The sequence below is a fragment of the Cryptotermes secundus genome, unplaced genomic scaffold (genome assembly GCF_002891405.2).
Source record: "Cryptotermes secundus unplaced genomic scaffold, Csec_1.0 scaffold715, whole genome shotgun sequence".
NCBI lineage: Eukaryota > Metazoa > Arthropoda > Insecta > Blattodea > Kalotermitidae > Cryptotermes > Cryptotermes secundus.
In genome coordinates this window covers 243,107-264,170 of record NW_019724597.1, presented here as the reverse complement: position 1 = coordinate 264,170, position 21,064 = coordinate 243,107, and the positions used below count along the sequence as shown (strand labels likewise).

The 21,064-nt window shown below is 39.8% G+C and overlaps 1 protein-coding gene across 2 annotated transcripts in view; it reads right to left on the bottom strand.

Moving 5' to 3' along the window:
- Window positions 1-21,064, bottom strand: part of LOC111862408 (regulator of MON1-CCZ1 complex) — a 35,311-nt gene that overhangs the window by 12,374 nt on the left and 1,873 nt on the right. The window contains exons 3-10 of one of the 2 annotated variants that reach the window (XM_023847777.1): window positions 20,034-20,183; window positions 15,985-16,159; window positions 11,891-12,050; window positions 10,688-10,793; window positions 10,444-10,609; window positions 7,887-7,950; window positions 5,103-5,208; window positions 55-177 (exon numbers count right to left, since the gene is read on the bottom strand). In XM_023847777.1, coding sequence (XP_023703545.1) covers window positions 55-177; window positions 5,103-5,208; window positions 7,887-7,950; window positions 10,444-10,609; window positions 10,688-10,793; window positions 11,891-12,050; window positions 15,985-16,159; window positions 20,034-20,183 — 1,050 coding nt within the window. The remainder of the gene's footprint in view (window positions 1-54; window positions 178-5,102; window positions 5,209-7,886; window positions 7,951-10,443; window positions 10,610-10,687; window positions 10,794-11,890; window positions 12,051-15,984; window positions 16,160-20,033; window positions 20,184-21,064) is intronic. The other variant, XM_023847779.1, reaches the window with a different exon arrangement.

Genomic DNA, 21,064 nt, shown 5'->3' with positions numbered 1-21,064 from the left:
GTGTAAAACATGTTACTTTCTAATCATATTCAATACCAGATAAATGGGGCTCACCTGACTTTGCATTTCAACTTCCAAGAAACTTCTGTATACATCATTGAGATGGTCAAAGAGTTCAGCAATGACCACTAAGTGACTTCGATTTTGCTCTGTTGGCTCAAGAATACTCTGGAGAACCTGCAACAGTAATGCTTTTCCAAACTGTGTTCCTGTTAAGATAGCTTTAGTGACACTAAAGTCATTCACTGTCCTCTGTTGTTCCCCCAGATTCTTTCCAACAAACTTCACTTTCTTTCTTTCTTTCTTTCTTTTTTTTTTTTGTGGCTAAAAATTGTAGCCATAGGTAGAATGTGCAGTAATGAACTGGTAAGAAGCTGAAGCACACAGTTGTCAAGATCATGTCCACTGGTGTCTTTGTTATTTAAAATGTTCAACATACTGCTAAATCTTTATTTGCATGGAAACCATAAGTCATCATGAAAAATATGAATATAAATTAGAAACAGCAATATTCTATAACGTTCTTATCACACTGAAAACATATATTCCCCACATATGTACCTATTTTTAATGTTTTGTTTGTGAAACAATTATGAATCTGAGATCAACTCTTTATTATACAGGATGATTTTAATCAAGAACCCAGTATTAATAAGTTCATGTTATAAGAGGGCTAGGACCGCTTTGGCGAAATTTGTATGCACAGTGTGGTGACTTTTCTAAACAAAAATTTTGTTCAAAGTAGAGTGTTTACAATACATCTTGTTACAAAAAGTTTTGAAAGTGTACATCAGCATGTATGTAGACAGTCTGCAGCAGCAAGAGTGAAAGGTTAGCAGTTATGTTGGATATGCTGATTTTCTGTTCATCCATACTGCATGGGTTACTATCATAGACACTGTCTTCAGTAGCCCCATAGAAAAAATCCAGTGGTGACAAATCCAGTAAGCATGTGAGCCAGAGTCCTTTCAAAATTATTTCATCTCTGAACAACAGGAATAGCTTGTGCATAGTCCCTCATGCTGTATGACATGTGGGAACCATGCTTTGGCAGTGTCCTCTTCAGTAAGGTGTCCCAGGAATTCATGTAGCACTCTGAGTTAATGGTGTTTTTGAAGGAAATGAGTCCAGCAATCCTACAGGGAGACAATGCACACCACACTCCAATCTTGATAGAGTGAAGAAGAGTTTCATGGGCTGCATGGGGATATTCCATGATGATATGCGACTATTCTGAGAGTTTCCATAACCTGTAAGATGGAACCATGCTCCCTCATCTGAGAAATAAATGATGTCTTAAACATGCAGGGGCCATCCTCCACCTTTGCAGGCAAACACTGTCAGAAATGATCTCAATTTTCATAGTCCAGTGATGACAACAGTTGCTGAACAGAATGCACTTTGCAGGGAAACAGCTGCAGTGTTTTCACTGCTTTGTGACAACTGTAAGACATTCCAGTCTGTTATTCAAGTTTCTGCAATGACTTGTGTAGACTTGCACTCTGTCTCTCTCACTGGCCTCTGTTTGGTATGTTAATATCTCCTGTCTGCTAGAACTGTTTTCACAGACTTCAGTAGACTTGCACTCTGTCTCTCTCACTGGCCTCTGTTTGGTATGTTAATATCTCCTGTCTGCTAGAACTGTTTTCACAGACTTCAGTAGACTTGCACTCTGTCTCTCTCACTGGCCTCTGTTTGGTATGTTAATATCTCCTGTCTGCTAGAACTGTTTTCACAGACTTCAGTAGACTTGCACTCTGTCTCTCTCACTGGCCTCTGTTTGGTATGTTAATATCTCCTGTCTGCTAGAACTGTTTTCACAGACTTCAGTAGACTTGCACTCTGTCTCTCTCACTGGCCTCTGTTTGGTATGTTAATATCTCCTGTCTGCTAGAACTGTTTTCACAGACTTCAGTAGACTTGCACTCTGTCTCTCTCACTGGCCTCTGTTTGGTATGTTAATATCTCCTGTCTGCTAGAACTGTTTTCACAGACTTCAGTAGACTTGCACTCTGTCTCTCTCACTGGCCTCTGTTTGGTATGTTAATATCTCCTGTCTGCTAGAACTGTTTTCACAGACTTCAGTAGACTTGCACTCTGTCTCTCTCACTGGCCTCTGTTTGGTATGTTAATATCTCCTGTCTGCTAGAACTGTTTTCACAGACTTCAGTAGACTTGCACTCTGTCTCTCTCACTGGCCTCTGTTTGGTATGTTAATATCTCCTGTCTGCTAGAACTGTTTTCACAGACTTCAGTAGACTTGCACTCTGTCTCTCTCACTGGCCTCTGTTTGGTATGTTAATATCTCCTGTCTGCTAGAACTGTTTTCACAGACTTCGGTATCATGGACGTTGTTGATGCTGGATATCCAAAATGGTGACTGCTGTAATCACTTTGGGCTGTTTTAAATGATTGTCTTTTCAGGTAATGCTCAACCATAGGACACACACTTTTCAGCAGTGAATGGCATGAAGTTTACTGCTTGCACTGCATACTATGCCATTTCACCAAAATGGCTCTAGCCCTCTAATGCATGACATTAACATTCCCAACATTTGGTTCTCATTTCAAAAATCACCTTGCATAAATGAACTTATTAAATATTGAAATTCAACTAATAATTAAAAATTCAATTCCTATCTCAAAGTACACATGTTGCATCTTCATTACAGAGGCCATTTGGTTAATAATGTATGGGGAAAAGATCGTTTTTTTTTTCTGAGAATAATATGAAACACACAAATATGCTCTCTGGGCAGAATAGTGTTTTTGAGCATTAAAACAGGAGACATAATGTGCAGTGGGCACTGTACTCTAACCCATCTGCTTCCTTCCCCACTTAGAGTAGTATGACCTACAAAACAGCCATAGAGAAAGTGATGCTATATGTTATCTTTTCATGGTTTACTGCCAGTAGCTCAGACTGAATAGCATCAAATGGTAGGATTATTAATGCATGATGAGTGTGAAAGGATGTGGAATGAATTGGTCTTAGTCAGTTTCAAGGTACTACCCCAGCACTTTCCTGAAGGCACTGAGGAACTCAACAAAAGAAACCCCTAAGTAGGGACAGTATCTGTTCTGGCCGAGATTCACACCCACTGTCCCATGAATAAAAGTCAGAAGTGTTACTGCCTGGTCCAACTTGCTGGGTATAATTCTTCCCAGTCTTCCACAGCTATGAATTCCTAAACAATGCAATCAGAAGTTTCAACCCATACATGTTATGATCACCTTCGGAGCACACAGCAGCATAGCTCGTTGAGGCACCATGCTACAAACAGGGAAGGTTGCGGGCTCAATTCCCGATGAGGTCATTGGATTTTTCAATTCACCTAATCCTTCCAGCCACACTGTGGCCCTGGAGTTGGCTCAGACAGAAATGAGTACCAGGAATCTTCCTGGGGGCAAAGGGCGGCCAGTGCATAAGGCTGACAATCTCACCACCACCTACATGCTGATTGTCTAGAACATGTGGGAACCTTGACAGCCTGTTACACCAATAGCTTTACCTTTTCTTCCATCTTCTCCCTCTTCCCCCCCAGGTGTAGCCTGTGCCACTTAACACTTTGCGGACCGCAGACGCATTAATACGTTTTTCGCTTTTAAACGTGGCAGACCGGTCGTGTATTAATACGTTTTTAGAACATGATAAGTTGCAACACACTATACATTGCTCTGCTTCCACTCAGCTTACACGCAGATGCCTGCAGCTGCATGATAAGCCTCTGGAATGTTTGCTGACTAATCATTTACGTGACCTCGCTCTAACTGTATGCTCCTGCAAAGGAAAATAAATGCCTTTATTTGTTCAAGCTGTACATAGCAAGCTGTCAGTGAGTAGTGCAATATGCGAACATATAATCCTGGGAAAGTTACAAAGTATGGCCTACTTGTTAGTGTAGTTACTGAAAGCACTTCAGGCTATATTGGAAATTTAGAATTTTATTCTGGTGAAGGAAAGAAATTACAAGAAACTATTCTTTCCATTTTGGAACCCTATCTTGATCAAAATTATCATGTCTATCAAGACAATTATTATAACAGTGTGGCAACTGCAGAACACCTACTTTCGAGAAAAGTACATGTTTGTGGAACAATTAGGGTGAACAGAGGCCTTCCTCCAGATCTGAAAGAGGAATGTAAATCCCTGAAATGTGGTGAAACCACATTCAGGAGGCAGGGGGATATTCTTCTTCAGTCCTGGAGGGATACTCATGTTGTGAATATGACTTCCACAATTCACAATTCAAGCATGGTTGATGTTCAAAGGAGACATGGACAGGTAAAGAAGCCTGTTTCTATTTCCGAGTATAATATGTTCATGAAGGGCGTTGAGAGAGCCGATCAGTACTTGGCCTGTTGCCTTGTGGCATATAAATTGTGCCATTTTCAATTCATTTTTGGTTTTCAAAAATCTAAACCCTCATTCAAAATTGAAATACAAGGCATTTCTGCTGAATGTGGCAAAAGCCTGGGCTACAGACCACATGGTGGCGGCAGAACCAGCAGCAAACACAGTCTTAGTGAGACCTGGCCCATCTACTCCCACCCCACACAGGCCTCATTTTGACCCCCCTGGGCGACTCTTGGGTGATATGTGGAAACATACCCTTGCAAAAATTGTGAAGAGTGAACATTTCAAGGGGAAGCATCCTTCTAGGCAATGCCGTGTTTGCACAGTTCACAAGAAAAGGAGTACGAGTGTCTACATTTGCAAGTTTTGTGTAATGCCACTTCACAGAGGGGAATGTTTCGAGAAACATCACACCCTCAAGCACGTCTAGGAGCAGTGGTAAGTGTTCTCAAAAATTTTTAGTTCATAAAATTAATTAGATTTTATATTAATTTTTAAAGTGAACAGTGCACAAGTTATGGTAGTAGGTAAAAAAATGCCGGCCCCAGGGTGATTTAAATTACCGGTCTGCAAAGTGTTAATAAACTGCAGAGTATTATGGTAACCCTCACACTATACAACTGCAACCATTCAGTCAAGCATTCTGCATTTTGCTTCCATCATCTGGAGCATGACACTGTGTAGGGATAACCATGGGTTAAAGGGCAAATAACATAACCCTGTAATACAAAGGAAGACTGTATACCTGAATGACAACAGGCTTGGAATCCTTCCTCTGAAGCAGAAAATCCACCAACAAGCATTTGTCTTGGATAAGGTTGACTAATGGTTGTAACCTAAGACCAATATACCTGTAAAGCAAAATAATTTGGACTAGAACCAGCACACTCAGCCCCCTTCAGTTGCACTGATAAGATGGATTACAGTGGAAATGGAGCTTAATGTTCCTCAATTTAGTGTTCAAATCCACTGTTCCCCAAAGAAGCCTAAAATAGGGATTTCACTTTACATGTCTTTCTACAAAGGCACAAAAGACACACAGAAGAGAAAGAACGTAATTAAATACTGCAGCTTCTTTGATAATGTGAGTTGCAAGAATGGAAACTTGAATTCGCTGCTAAAACTGTTAACCTGCTTTTAGACCATTATTCTGCTATGTTGCTGACAGACGGTCTTACCTTGTTTACCTACATACGAGTAATAACAGCAGAACGGTGAGCCAGTAGAGACCACTGATCACAATGAAACCTACCAAAATACAGATAAATAATACTACTTTAATGAACCCTCTGGCTGCTCAGTATATGTTAGCACACTAATTTGTCAGGACTGAAGGAAATGTAGAAACACTTCACAGTGTTCACCAAAGGATGGCATAGTATGTGCAATTTTCCACTGACCGTATGGTCCAAGCACAAGAACTCTAAGGCAGAAGCTGGGATATCCTGGGTAATACAATGCACCACAGTGCACTAGCATTCGGAACACTGTGTAGTGGCCAAAGGATTAACTAACTCATCTGATTACATATTTCCATAGAAGTAAGTAAATTAAGTAAAGCTATCCCTGTAACAGGCCATGAAGGCCCATAGGGTTGTGAGATGTTGAGGGTCCAAAATTATCTAGACAATCGGCTCAAAGATGGCAGTAAGGTTGTCAGCCTTACATGCCGGCCGTGCTTTACTCCCCAGGAAAATTATTTAATTAATTCCTGGTACTCATTTCTGTTAGAGGATGAGCTGACCCCAGGGCCATAGTGTGGCTGGAAGGTTTAGGTCAATTGGAAAAAATCCAATGACCTCATCAGGACTTGAACCTGCGACCTTCCAGCTTGTAGCATAGTGCCTCAACCAACTATGCTACCGCATGCCCCATTTTCATACAAGTATACTTACAAAAGTTAACTATTCATTGTGTACAGTGAAAACATAATGCCTTATTTGAACGTTTTCACAAACTGATCAAATAAGATACACAACCCTACACCACTGACATCCAAACATCCAGATGCTGATACTGCTGAGCATACATTTTCCATTCTAAAGAATTATGATTCAGAATGTTTAGCTATGAACATATTAATGTCTGTACTGCCACTGGTCCACCATTTGTCACAGAAACTGGATTCTGAACAAAGTGGTATATTTGCAAAAAAACTGAAGATAGCAAGTGGTAAATAACTGACAATTGCTGTATATTTTCACTCTTTCGACCTCTGACAAACTACACCTACAGCTTCTCTGCATTAGAGTGACATCTGTAGGAGAAAATGGCATTTATGTACACAGTGGCAGCAGCCCATCACTTGACAGGATCAGCAGGGGCACTTAGTAAATGTCCACACTTCAGGTGGGGGGAATAGCAGTGAAGGTGTTATGATTGAAGCTTGCATTGTCCACTGGTTACCACATCCCCTTTTTCACAAGAATTCTGAATCATCTTTTCATGCCTCTGATTGGGATGACACATTTATAATTAATTCTGTAAAATTAGTTGCAGCTATGATGACAAATGGCACAAAAGTCACAAAACAGAGTACTTCTTGTCAAAAAACAGCTGCTCAGCTGATCAAGAAATGTCCCACCTTTTATGGAACCTGAAGGTTGATTACCATATTAACACTGCCCATTATCCTGAGCCAAATGAATCCCATCCATCTAGACCAGGTATGTCAAACTCAACTTGTACAGAGGGCCACCTCAGCCCTAAAAATAATAGTCCAGGGCCGCACTTCAAAATAGAAATATACATTAGATTTTGATACTCATAGTTGATAATTTAATGTTTAATTATAACCTTTATACGTTCATCACAATGTAACATCAGCACCTGTCACTGTGTGAAAATGAACTGAATGACAATGTACAAGAGACTATTGGACTGGTAGGAAGGGTATCTTGTCTCAATGGTCATAAAAGTGAAAGTTTGCTAGCAGCCCATTAGACAATGGCTGAGGGATGCAAGCTAGTTTTGAAGGTATGAATCCCTTGCACTTCTCTGTCAGTTGCCACCCTCCTTACATTCTTACTATGCCTCCAAAAGGGATTCTTGATTCTTGGAAGTAGTGAGGCTGTGCGGATTTTAGTGCATTAACCTTCTCAAATACAATAGTTTGTCCTTCATGAACTTTACAAACAGTTAGTTGGACAAACCCTTCTGCAATTCTCAGAATTACTTTTCCTGCAGCCTGCTAATTTATGTCTGCGTGAGACTTCTTGTCTTCTGGTCTGCTGGAAAATTGTCTTTACAAAAAATATTTCTACTAAAATTTTGATATTGATTTTAATATCAATTGGCTCTAAAAGTTGAGGGGCCGCATGTGGGCTGCATGTTTGACACGGCTGATCTAGACTTATGTCTCCCAAGTGGTCTCTTCTTCCCTGAAGGTTTCCTTCTGCTCTTAGCACAGACTAGCCATGTGATCTCATCACAAAACCCTGAATCAGTTCATACTGCCTGCACTGAAAGTTCATGCGGTCATAACATTACCAGCTTATTATATAATAATAATAAAAAAAAAGATAATTACCACAGACAGCCAAGTTTTGCATCAATCACAATATTTGGCTGAAAAACAACCCAGTTTGGAGAATCTGCATACAGTTAAGGTACATTCTAACTCACAACACATACAGAAGATGACATGCAACAAGTCATTAACCATAACTGACACAAATTCCCTCTGAGAGAGATTATGAATGGAGATAGTGCAGCAGAAAAAGTGTTGACTCTGTTAATGTGATACAAATACAGGATCATATATACAGAGAGTTTTTTAACTCTGTTGACCGGTTCACTATGAACAGTGCGCTGCTTGCCACAATGTGCATACAAATTGTGCAGATGAATCAGCATGCCTGATGGTAGATAACGTTTGGAATGAAGGGCAGTAACTAACTTGTGGACCGCTTGACAGCAATATGTGTCATGGTGAGCAGGGCAGTTCATGCGTTAGAGTTTGTTTATAATTTGTCAGAAGCAAGCAGCAGTTATCAGCTCCATTAGCCATTTGTTCTCAGTTTCAGTTAGAGTGCAGTGTGGTATATCATGGTGCAATATACTTTAGAGCAACATACATTTCTGTATAACACCTATGTAGTGTTGGCAAAAATTTTGACTTAAATTCTGAGATGAAAAAGTTCCCAGCAGACAAACAATAATTTGGTGAATAAACTTAGGACAACGGGAATCTTAATAGACAAGAAATGAAAACATAGGTGCCAAGTGCTTACTGAGGAGAAGTTAGATGACATAGGGGCCAGACTTGAACATACACCTAGAAATTCACTGAAATATCTAGCTCAAGAGACTAGAGTGTCAAAGTCCAGTGCAAGAACAGCGACATGATTGCTGAAGCTTAAACTCTATACCACAACAGTAATCCATGCTTTGCAGCCATGCAATCCAGCTAGTATGGTTTAATTTTACAGTTGGTCTCTATAGCCTGTCGCTGAAGGTGAGATCTATCCGCAATTGATATACTTTCCTGATGAATTGTGTTTTCACTTGCAGGGCTATTTAAATACACAAAATAACTGCTACTGAGTTCACAGAATCCACATCTAACCCATGAAGTCCAGCTCTATCCAGTGAAAGTTGTGTCTGGAGTGCTGTAAGTGCAAGAGTGTTCTACCTGTGTTTTTTAATGAACAATTAATTGTGAAAGGTATCTACATGCAGAGATACCTATTCAACACCTATGATCTGTGAATTGTAACTACTTCATTCTGAACATTATTTGCCGCCAGGCTCACCAGTTCTTTGGCAAAATTTGTATATGCATCACAGCCTGAAATGCACCAGTCACCATGAAGCACAGAGCCATGGAACCAGTCAACAAAGTAAATATCCTCTATGTATATCCTGTGATATTTCTGTGTCAATGCATTTTTCAAATTTGCACTTGATAACAATATGACTGCTTTATGAAGTGCACTCTCTTATAGTAAAGCTTCTGAAGCACAAAGTTCAACTACATAAAATTAAAAAAAAAAAAAAACAATTTCTACCTCACAGGAGACATATGACATGTCCGTTACAAAGACCAACCAATTAATGCTGTTTAGGGAAAGATCACTGTTTATTCTGAGAATCACAAGAAACACATTAATACATTCTGTTCTGAGATAGGGACTACTCTATTGACTGGGCCCAAATGAGTAGGGAGACAGAATCCAATCTCTGAAACATTTTGTGGGCAAAATGCTTTTTAATGCTACAGCAGGTGGCATATACAGTAGCCAATGGGCTTCAACGAGTCAGTCATAATGGACGTCCACATATTTAAGTGTGTATGAATGTAAGCAGTCTGACAATTAAATAAAGAGACTGTATCCATAGACAACACTGTATTAAATTTAATTTTGAACTGCAGTGGTCTCCTTCAAAATAGTGCCCTCTTGCAACTATACATGAATCCAGTTTTGTTTCAAACTGTTGAAGCGTTTCCAGAGGTCAATCTCCTGCAGGTTGTTTGGAATGGCCATTGTAACCTTCTGAATCTCTTCTGTGGTTTCAGATTGTGATCCCTTGAGAAGATTCTTCATTGAAGAGAAGAAGCAGAAGAAGAAAAAGTTAAATTGAGTGAGATCTGGTGAGTAAAACAAACAACATTTTGACATCTCTGCTTTTTTGGCACCTGGATATTTGCAAGCTTTGCTGTTTTCCCTGAGGACCTTCCCCAGCAACGAATCTGTTCTGCCATTCATCATTCTCATCTCTTCATTGCAAAATATCAGTGAAAACTTCCCTCCTTTGCTTCCACTGAAGTGAAGTCCTTGGAAATGATCTTTGTGCAAACTTTCTTTGCCCCAAATGTTGTAAAAATCAGTCACATGGTCTCTCTTTGCTGATATGCTGTCACAGGAATACTCAAACTGTCCTAATGGGCAGCTACTTAAGAATTATGCTGATCTATTACAGGTACAAATTGAAGATCAAAGGGGAAAGCAAACTTTCAAAGAATACACTTTGGCAGTGTACGTATTGCTTTACAGTATTGTCGCCATACATCAGTCTCTCCTAAACATGCATACAATTACTTGGGAATCTAGTCACTAGTCCTGAATAACATCATGCAAGGATACAGAGTTCGCAGTTGATGTGTGCTGGCTCTCCCAGCATCTGGCTGCCTGTTGCTGCAGGTAAACACATGCTAAACGGTTTGATAGGTCGCATACTAGCTACAGGTTGGTGATATGTCACAAATCCATCAGATTCCCCCGCCATGTTGATATCGAAGAGCATTGAAGTCTGTTAAACACGGAAAATACTGATATATTCTTTCGCTAAAGCCAATTAAATAATCAAAAGAAGATGCAATCAGCATACCTTTGAAGCCTGATGATGTACTATGATCAGGTTGTCGATCACATTTATTGCAAAGCGGCCACTCATATCTAACCTCAGAATGTGGCTCTTTCTAGCTGTAAGCATCCTGGAAAAGTAAAAGTATTACAAATTACATTTAACCATAAAACCGACAAAATATGCGAGTTGTTTCTATTTCAGGATGACTCAAACAGACACTAGTGTTCTGCTATAGTAATGTGTCTACAGCTGAAACAACTCACATTATCATCCATACAATCTGATTTTCACAGCAGTCAAGATAAACATTGTGGTATTCAGGGTCAGGACACTGCGCCGTCTGGTAGGTGGATACTAACATCCTGAAGATGGAGGTGCTGCATTCTTTTAAGATGCTGGTATGCTCTGCCAGACCATATGATATCTTAATGCAGAAGACCACAGAATGAAACACATGGTCTTTTAACACAGCTGCCCCCCCCCCTTGCAGCACATTTACAGTAACTTCACCAGTGCCATGATGCAACTGAGGGGAAATACCTTGGCTGGTCACATTCCAATTTTGCACTGCCTTGTCTGTACAGAATTGGGATTTCAATGAATGCCACTCGAAGGGTCCAAAGAAAAGACAGATGCTCAGTGCAAGTTTGGCTGGGTCTGATGGGAGAGAGAGGATGTATATGGACAGTTGTTTGATAATTACAATTGCTGCCCAGAAGGTAACTGGAAGTGTTACACTGCCATAAGCTTCTAGATGCATCATTCAGGTTATGTTATACCATGCCTTTGTGTCTAACCATGTGTTTATATTTGTTAAATATACCGCTTTCATATTCTCTCATGTTGTATCTGCATCTTTCCTTGTGTAATTTGGCTTTGTTTACTTCCATAGCCTGAATGAAACATCTATAAGTGTCTAATACATCAAAAGGAAAGCAGAGCAGATTCCTTGCCTGATGATGGCCCGTTAGGCCGAAACATGTTGTGAAATAAAGAAGAAAGAAACATCGAAACCTAGTGGATTTTCACTGAGTCACACATGGACGGATAAGAATCAGAACAGTATTCAAGTTTATACACAATGCAACAGGATGCTAAAATATAATATTATTCAACTTATCTGTGAATGTCCTCTCACTATTACCTATATTAAACACTCCGAAGTGCCATGTGCAACCTGGGTAACACCCATCGGTGCACTAAAATGTAAATAGGGATAATTACTTCTGTATACTATAAACGACAACTTCGGCCCCTTGGCCAGCAACTCCACGAGGTTGATGGCGTAACACCACAATACTGGGGGATCCATATAAAATTGCCAAGGTCACATCTCTTTCCAGCAAGCATAACTTGGCAGGCTTTGGAACAACTCCCAGTTCAACTACAAAAAACACAAGAAAATTACAGTCTCCAGTGCACCATATATACCACCAAATTAGATTATATTTTTTCATATAATGTATGTAAAAACTAAGTATACCTACCAATAAGTTAAAAGCAGTGATCATGTAAATGAACATACTTTACCATATGTACATTTGGGGCGAGACTTAGAGGCAAACAGTTGCAACTCTTATTTGGACTTATTACATACAGGAGATCGTTATACAGATATAAATTTAGTAGCAAAAGGCTAAAATTCTATCAATAAAACCATTGATTTTAACACTTCGCGGACCGGTTGCATGATATTATGCTTTTCGCTTTTAAACGTGGTGGACCGGTCACATAATATTATCATTTTAGGACACGTTATGTTGTAACACACTATACCTTCCTCTGGCTCCACGCAGATGCATAACTGGTGCGTAATGGACCTCCTGAATGTTTGCTTAGTAGTCAGTAACATGACCTCGTTGTTTTCCTATCCCACTCCAAAGGAAAATGCCTTTGTTCGTCTTCAAACTGTATGTACCAGGCAGTAAGTTAGTAGTGCAATATGGATCAAGGACGAAAGTGGTTGAAGACCAAGCGATCTCTCGGAGAACAAGAAATATCTTACTTGTTCTCCAATGAGCTATCTGACGTGCCTTGTGAGACGTGTAGGGATAGTGACTCGGACAGTGGCAGTGACAGGGGACAACAAAGAATTGTGGCCAGAGACAGTAAAAGTGACAGTAGCTATGACAAACAGTTAGGGTAGTAACATTGTAGGGACAGTCACATGGGGAAAAGTAGACAAATCGCCTAATTTGGTGATTCTTTGACATGTTATGTCAGGAAACTAACAGATACTATCTCCAACACCGTAAAGAGTATGACAGAAGTTATAAGGTGTTGAAGTGGGTGAATGTCACTTCAGCAGATATGAAAATTTTTTTTGCAATAATCTTTCTAATGGGACACACAAGGAGGGATAATCTAAAAGAATATTGGTCAACAGATGCATTTTTAGAAACTACCATTTTCAGCAAACTAATGAGCTGCAAGAGATTTGAACAAATTTGGTGTTTGCATTTCAATAACAATGAACTGCAATCACAATAAACAAGCAGGCTTCTCAAAATTCAGGCCTTATTAAATTTTTTCATTCAGAAATTTCAGACCCTTTATAAGCCAAACCAACAACTGTCTTTGATCGAATCGGTGATTCCTTGGAGAGGGGAAGGCTTCGTATGCAACCATATAATCCTGGGAAACTTACAAAGTAAGTTGTTCGTGTAGTTAGTGATAGCACTTCAGGCTATATTGCAAATTTAGAAATTTATTCTGGTGAAGGCAAAAAATTACAAGTAACTATTGTTTCCTTTTAAAATCCCATAGTGATCAAAATTACCATGTCTTTCAAGACAATTATTATAACAGTGTGGCAACTGCAGAACACCTAATTTCGAGAAAAGTATGTGTTTGTGGAACGATTAGGGTGAACATAGGCCTTCCTCCAGATCTGAAAGAGGAATGTAAATCCCTGAAATGTGGTGAAACCACATTCAGGAGGATGGAGGATATTCTTCTTCAGTCCTGGAGGGATACTCGTGTTGTGAATATGATTTCCACAATTCACAATTCAAGCATGGTTGATGTTCAAACGAGACATGGACAGGTAAAGAAGCCTGTTTGTATTTCTGAGTACAATATGTTCATGAAGGGAGCTGACAGAGCCGTTAAGTACTTGGACTATTATTCTCTTCCTCGGAACACAGTAAAGTGGACAAAGAAAGTTGCCTTGTGGCTTATAAATTGTGCCATTTTCAATTTGTTTTTGGTTTTCAGAAATCTAAACCCTCATTCAAAATTGAAATACAAGGCATTTGTGCTGAATGTGGCAAAAGCCTGGGCTACAGACCACACGGTGACGGCAGAACCGGCGGCAGACACAGTCTTAGTGCGACCGGGCCCGTCTACTCCCACCCCACACAGGACTCATTTTGAGCCCCCTGTGCGACTCTCAGGTGATATGCGGAAACATAGCCTCATGAAAACTGTGAAGAGTGAACATTCCAAGGAGAAGCATCCTTCTAGGCAATGACGTGTTTGCACAGTTCACAAAAAAAGGAGTATGATTGTCTACATTTGCAAGTTCTGTGTAATGCCACTTCATAAAGGGGAATGTTTCCAGAAATATCACACTCTCAAGCACTTCTAGGATCACTGGTAAGTGTTCTCCAAAAATTTTAGTTCATAATATTAATTAGGAGATTTTATATTAACACTTTGAGGACCGCGCACACATTAATACATTTTTCGCTTTTAAACATGGCGGACCGGTCGCATATTAATACGTTTTTAGAAACGATTAGTTGCAACACACTATACATCGCTCTGGCGCCACCTACATTGCACGTAACTGCCTGCAGATGCGTGATAAGACTCTGGAATATTTAGTTAGCAGTCAGTAACTTGACCTCGCTGTTTACTTAACCGACTATAAAGGAAAATGCTTTGCCTTCTCCAAGCTGTGTGTATCAGCCAGTAGCTAGTGGGGAGAATGGATCAGGGACAAATTCACCTCTGATGACCTAGCTGACCTGCCTTGTGAGACGCACAGTAATGGATTGTCATTCAGACAGCTACTGACGGGGGACAACAAAGAATTGTGGCCAGACAGTAAAAGTGATAGTAGCTGCGACGATAATGTGGGTAATAACATTGCGCGTAGTAACATTGCGGGGACAGCAAAAAAATCTAAAAAAATCTAAACCCTGATTCAAAATTGAAATACTCGTACAAAGCATTTCTGATGAATGTGGCAAAGGCCTGGGCTACAGTCCAGATGGTGACAGCAGAACCAGGGTCACACAAAGACTTAGTACGACCGGGGCCATCAACTCCTACCCTACGAAGGCCTCATGTGGACCCCCCAGGGCGACTCTCAAGTGATATGCAGAAAAACACCCTCGTGAAAATTGTGAAGAGTGAACATTCCAAGGGGAAGAATCCTTCTAGGCAATGCTGTGTTTGCATAGTTCACAAAAAAAGGAGTATGTCTACATTTGCAAGTTCTGTGTAATGCCACTTCACAAAGCGGAATGTTTCCAGAAATATCACACCCTCAAGCACTTCTAGGAGCATTGGTAAGTGTTCTCCAAAAATTTTAGTTCAAAAAATTAATTAGGAGATTTTATATTAATTTTTAAAGTGTACAGCGCACAAGTTAGGGTGGTATGTTTAAAAATGCCAGTCCCCAGGGTGATTTAAATATTTAAATTGCCAGTCCACGAAGTGTTAATTTTTAAAGTGAATGGTGCAGAAGTTGGGGTAGTAGGTTTAAAAATGCCGGTTCTCAGGGTGATTTAAATATTTAAATTGCTGGTCCGCAAAGTGTTAAGATGCAGAATATAAGCCTCAATTGCTGTCTTGAACAATGCTACAGAACAACAGATCTACTGAAACACACATGATACTGAATTTCAACTGTTTACATCAAATATGAACAGCTGCTGTTCAAATGAGTAACCCTGCGCCAATTGCTAAGGCTATTTAGCACCAGTAATGTGGAGCAGTGGAACGAAGGACAACTCATAGGTTACCCAATAAAGTACAACATTCTTTTCATTTTGATGAGATGCTTATAAACATAAGTGGGTTTAGTTTTGACTTTGCTGTGCAATATCTGTGGTTCTCAGACCAGTGAATACCAAGAGTACGGACTCCTGGGATGTGAAGCAATGTACTGTGATTGGTGGGCGCAAATAATTCAAAGGAATCTGCTGTAACCTTCGTTCCATGCACACATCCACCTCTGTGTGGCTTAGGCAAAAGGAAACTTTTATGTTATTTCATTTCTTTTTTTAACATGCAAATCCTGATTTTTTAAACTTTTAATGGTAACAAATTAGGACAATTTTAATTATTGCAATAAATGATCCACTCACTCTCAAATTTTGTAAGTTTGATGATATTTCCTGGTTTGAAATGCAGCGGTTGTATCTGGTTACCAAGAGTACCAGAAGAGAGCAACAGAAGGCTGCTCTGAGGGCAGAACACATGCCAGTTGACCCCCAGACTGTGTGACTTGAGGGCTTTCAGACAGTGCTTCTCAGGGACTACCTGAAAGTAATGCAACCTGGCATATTTATGGATCAGCTGAATTAACACTCACTATGAGAGAGCATGGTGGTCTCAGGGTGAGGTGTACTCTCATCAGCATGTTCTGAGTTTGATTCCCTGTCAGATCTCCACGTGGATTTTTCTGCTCACAGATTGAAATCTTCACCTTTTATATTCATAATGCTTCAGAAATGTGACAGTATCAGACTCTTCTAAGATTCAGACCCAACACTGAGCTGTAAGTACCCTCCTCCAACCATCACTCTCATAATGACCTTATGAGTAGTAATGACAGTCTTCTGTGTGCCCCACCCTTGCTTCAGTGGGCAGAGGCCACTGGCTACATCTGCAGCACACGCTGAATGACAGGGAATGACCTACCAAAATCAATAAATGGTAATGCTGAAACTGTTTTATTTGTGGATGGTACCAGTATAATTATTAATAGCCTTAACCCGATCGACCCCATGATTCCATGGTCGCTGCNTAAAGTTTTCCAAGATATACGTTGTGCGTTCAAGTTCTAAGGTCTCCGATTTTCTTTCTCACACAATAATCATACAAAAAATTTGAAACTTCTGTCACTTTTCAACGAAATCTCCCTGCAGCCATACACATTTTTCACAACATCGACCCCATGATTCCATGGTCGCTGTGAACACTTCTGTAGGAGTCTGTTTTGACCACTGGGAAATTGCTGATACAATAGCGGCACGACTGGTGAATGTGCGACCACGGAGAGTGTCTTTCATCGTTGGGAAAAGCCAAAAATTGCTAGGAGCCAGATCAGGTGAGTAGGGAGCATGAGAAACCACTTCAAAGTTGTTTTCACGAAGAAACTACTGTGTCGCATACGCCCGATGCGCTGGTGCATTGTCCTCGTGAAAGAGCATATGTGCAGCCTTTTCTGGCCGTTCTTCTTGCAGTGCTGGAAGGAGCTTGTTCTTCACATCTTGGTAGGATGCAACTGTCACCGTAGTGCCCTTTGGAATGCAATGAGTAAGGGTTACGCCATCGCTATACCAAAACATGGCCACCATCATTTTTTCAGCACTGGTGCTTACCCGAATTTTTTTGGTGGCGGTGAGTCTGTGCTTCCATTGAGCTGGCTGCCACTTCGTTTCAGGGTTGAAAAACGGCTTCCATGTCTCATCCGTTATCACAATTGATGAAAACAAAGTCCCATTCATGCCTTCATCACGTGTCAACATCGCCTGGCAAATTGCCATGCACGCAGTCTTGTGGTCGTCCGCCAGCATTCGTGGCACCCACCTGGAGGACACTTTCCACATTCACAGGTCTTCATGCAGGACTGTGTGCACAGATCCCACGGAAATGCCAACTTTGGAGGCGATGTTTTCCACACTCAATCGGCGATCCTCCAAAAAAACTTTCTTGACTCGCTCGACCATGTTGTCAGACCGGCTGGTGCAATGCCGAAGTTGTTTTGTTTGTTGTCACACGACGTTCGGCCTTCTTTGAACTGTCACACCCACGAATGCACATTTTTCACATTCATGACACCACCAACACATGTCTCACTCAACTGGCGATGAATTTCAATGGGTTTTGCACCATGCAAGTGGAGAAAACAAATGATTACTCACTGTTCTTGTAATGAAAACATCGCCATTTTAAGTATCAAAAACACGTCTCATTCTCGCCGCCACCACTAGAGTTCTGTGTGCCGTACAGTGCTGCCATCTCTTTCATGCATTCACAAAGAGTGCACACATATTTTAAACTAAACGACATGTGTCTATCTGCTCCCAGTCCTGAGAAAAAAAACTGGAGACCTTAGAACTTGAACGCCCCTCGTAAAGATATGGTTTACTACTAACCTATTGTCATTAAATTTCACTAAGACTCAACTTATACAATTTGTAACTAAGACTAGTTCTTTACTTGACCGAAATATACTGCATGGGAACAAGAAAATAGTTAATATTTGTAATACAAAATTTCTTGGATTAACGTTTGACAATACTTCCTCCTGGAAGATTCGCATAGATAGTCACACCAAAACTAAGTTCAGCCTGCTATGCGATTAGAACAGTTAAGCCTTTCTTGTACCAGGGATCATTGAAAATTGTACATTATTATTATTTTCACTCAATTATGACTTACGGACTAATATTCTGAGGAAATTCTCATTATACCAACATAATTTTTAGACTACAAAAAAAGGTATTAGAATTATTATGGGGATTAGGGATAGAAACTTATGCAGAAAATATTTTAGAGAACTAAAAATACTACCACTAAAATCTCAGTACATATATTTACTTTCTACTGTTTGTGATTAATAACAGACACCAATTTAAAGTAAATTTTGAGGTTCACAATATTAATACTAGGACCAAATCTGATTTGCAACATCAATTATCTCATCTGCCAGTTTTTCAGAAGGGAACTTATTATGCTGGGATTAAGATGTTTAACAGCTTACCTGTTCCAGTAAAAGATCTGTCCCATAACACAAAACAATTTAAACTGGCCTTGAAAAAAATCTTGTATTCCCATTCATTTTAAATGTTGGGAGAGTATTTTAAATACAAGATGAACTAAACTTTCTATAATTCTGTTTATAGGATATACTGTATAAAAGACTTTAAATTGATATTTGTATATATATTTTTAAGGAATGAGCTTAATAAGGTATTAATGTCTAGTTGATGAATTGTACATGTTGGTTAAATTATTGAATTGTATAAATATGGTTCCTTTTGTGAATGTGACTGTAAGAGGACTAGTTTCTGTTCTCAGAACTAATGTATGTTAACTGTGACATGTTCTATAGCCGATGGCTTAGGTAGCCAGTAAGGATCTATGGAAATGAAAACAAAGATACAAGACACTTCTCTACATTCTACACTGGCTCCATGCTGCAGTCTTCTTGAGCATTTACATATCTGGCCAACCAAATTCCATGTTCTTATGGATCCCAAAGGTTAACTATGTTTTCACAAAACTGGTCTTATACTGAGCCACTTCAGTCCAGTTTGCAAATTCACAACCCATTTCTCTAAGATGCATTTTAATATTATCCACCTATCTACACCTAAGTCTCCACAGTGCTCTCTTTCCTTCACATTTGCCATGTGACTTATACATAGTTTGCTTTCAGCCACTGGTTACCATACGGCTGTGCTCATAGACTGGAGCATTAAAAGCAGCAGTGAAAGGGTTACCCATTTCTGGTATCAAGACTGAGGGGACTGCTGTGCTTACTTAGTTTTGATAATACTGGTCATAATAAATAACAAAATAAGGTAGTAAGTATATGTTTTAAGAATGAACAAAGACAGAACCCCAAAGAAGGTTCTGAAAATGAAGCTAAAGAATAACACCCAAGGGAGAAGCCAAAATCAAGACTGGAACAACAGGCTAGGGAGATACTGCACGGAAGGAAGGAGGTAACAGAGAGGGAGGTGCTTTCAGAAAAGCAGACTCTAAGGCCTCTCAGAGGCTCTAAGTTGACAGATAATCCACATAAAGCAGTAATGTCTCAAGAAGAGAAAAATAAAATATTGGTATTTGTGAATAACAGCTTGCCCACAAAATCTTGTGTCAACTTCAGCAAACAAATCTGAATCCAGTTCCAAAATTGCATCACATAACTCATGCATCTTTTTCTGTCTTATGCATGGAAGTGACTAACAATAAGCCCCATCATTGACATATATATGAAGAGTTTAAATGAAAAAGTAAGCTGTCTTCTGTTACCAGTTAACCTCATAAGGCTTGCCCCTTTTGTTTTATCCTTATTCATTTGGGTGGGGGGAGGATGCGCAATGTAATGGCTACAGTAGTGAGACAATTCACTTCCTCCGTTCCTGCTTACATTTCTGTTTTCTGGGGGACATAACTGTACCTGAAATAGCTCCACTCCATGATCTGTGATGAACACAATTTCACTGTTACATGTCCACACAAAACCAAGGATCACAGTGTTCTTCCCTTTACAACTCTGTGAGTACTCCACTGAGTCCATCCCTTCAACACCAATAAAGTTCACAAATTCCTGAAAACAGAAAGCAGAAAATGAAGCACTAGCAATCACTATACAAAGAATGGAAGGGGGGGGGGAAGAAAGAGCAGAANAGAGGAAGACACAGCAGAAAACAAGTGAATAGAACGGACAATTTGCAAAGCAGTGAAGATTCATATTGTGGTGGTTTTGGTTATGATTCACACAGTCTAATGTGGGTAGCTATATTCCTCTGAAACATTGGCAACCACCTACCAGAGTTATATAATCCAGAATGACACAACATGTAAGTCCATAAAAGTTGCAAGACAAGCCTTTGTGAGCTGAGAGCAAAACCATGTTTGGGTTCTGTGTATTCATGTGGCATTGCTCCTTCCTGCTTCGTCTACTTCACATAAATTGAAATAGATTAATAATGTTATATTTTAGCGTCCTATTGCACTGATTTATGTCCATGATTTATTCTAACCGTCTTACAGTCCATACATTTATTCACCTTACTCTTCTCTCTTGCACTACATGTTTCAGCACAAAAGTGCCATCTTCAGGTGCTTTTCGATGTACGTCAAACTACTTCACTGCATGCCCTGTTGTCTTTATACTAAAATATATATTCGTCATATATATATATTGTAACGTGTTGCGTTACTGATCCCACTTCTGACACCAGTGTAACGTGTTTCGTTACTGAATACGCTGTACAGATCGTTAACTGGTTTATTGAACAATCTACAAGTAACGGCTACAATTACTTATTACACAGTTGCGGGGTTTCACACTTTATAACCCTAAACGCATTAATCTGTTAACACTGTTGCAGGGTTTCACGATTTATAACCCTATGCGCAAATCAGTTCACTCTGCGTTCAGTAGTCTACACGTTTACAGTAGGGGAGCTAGGTATCACTGTATCA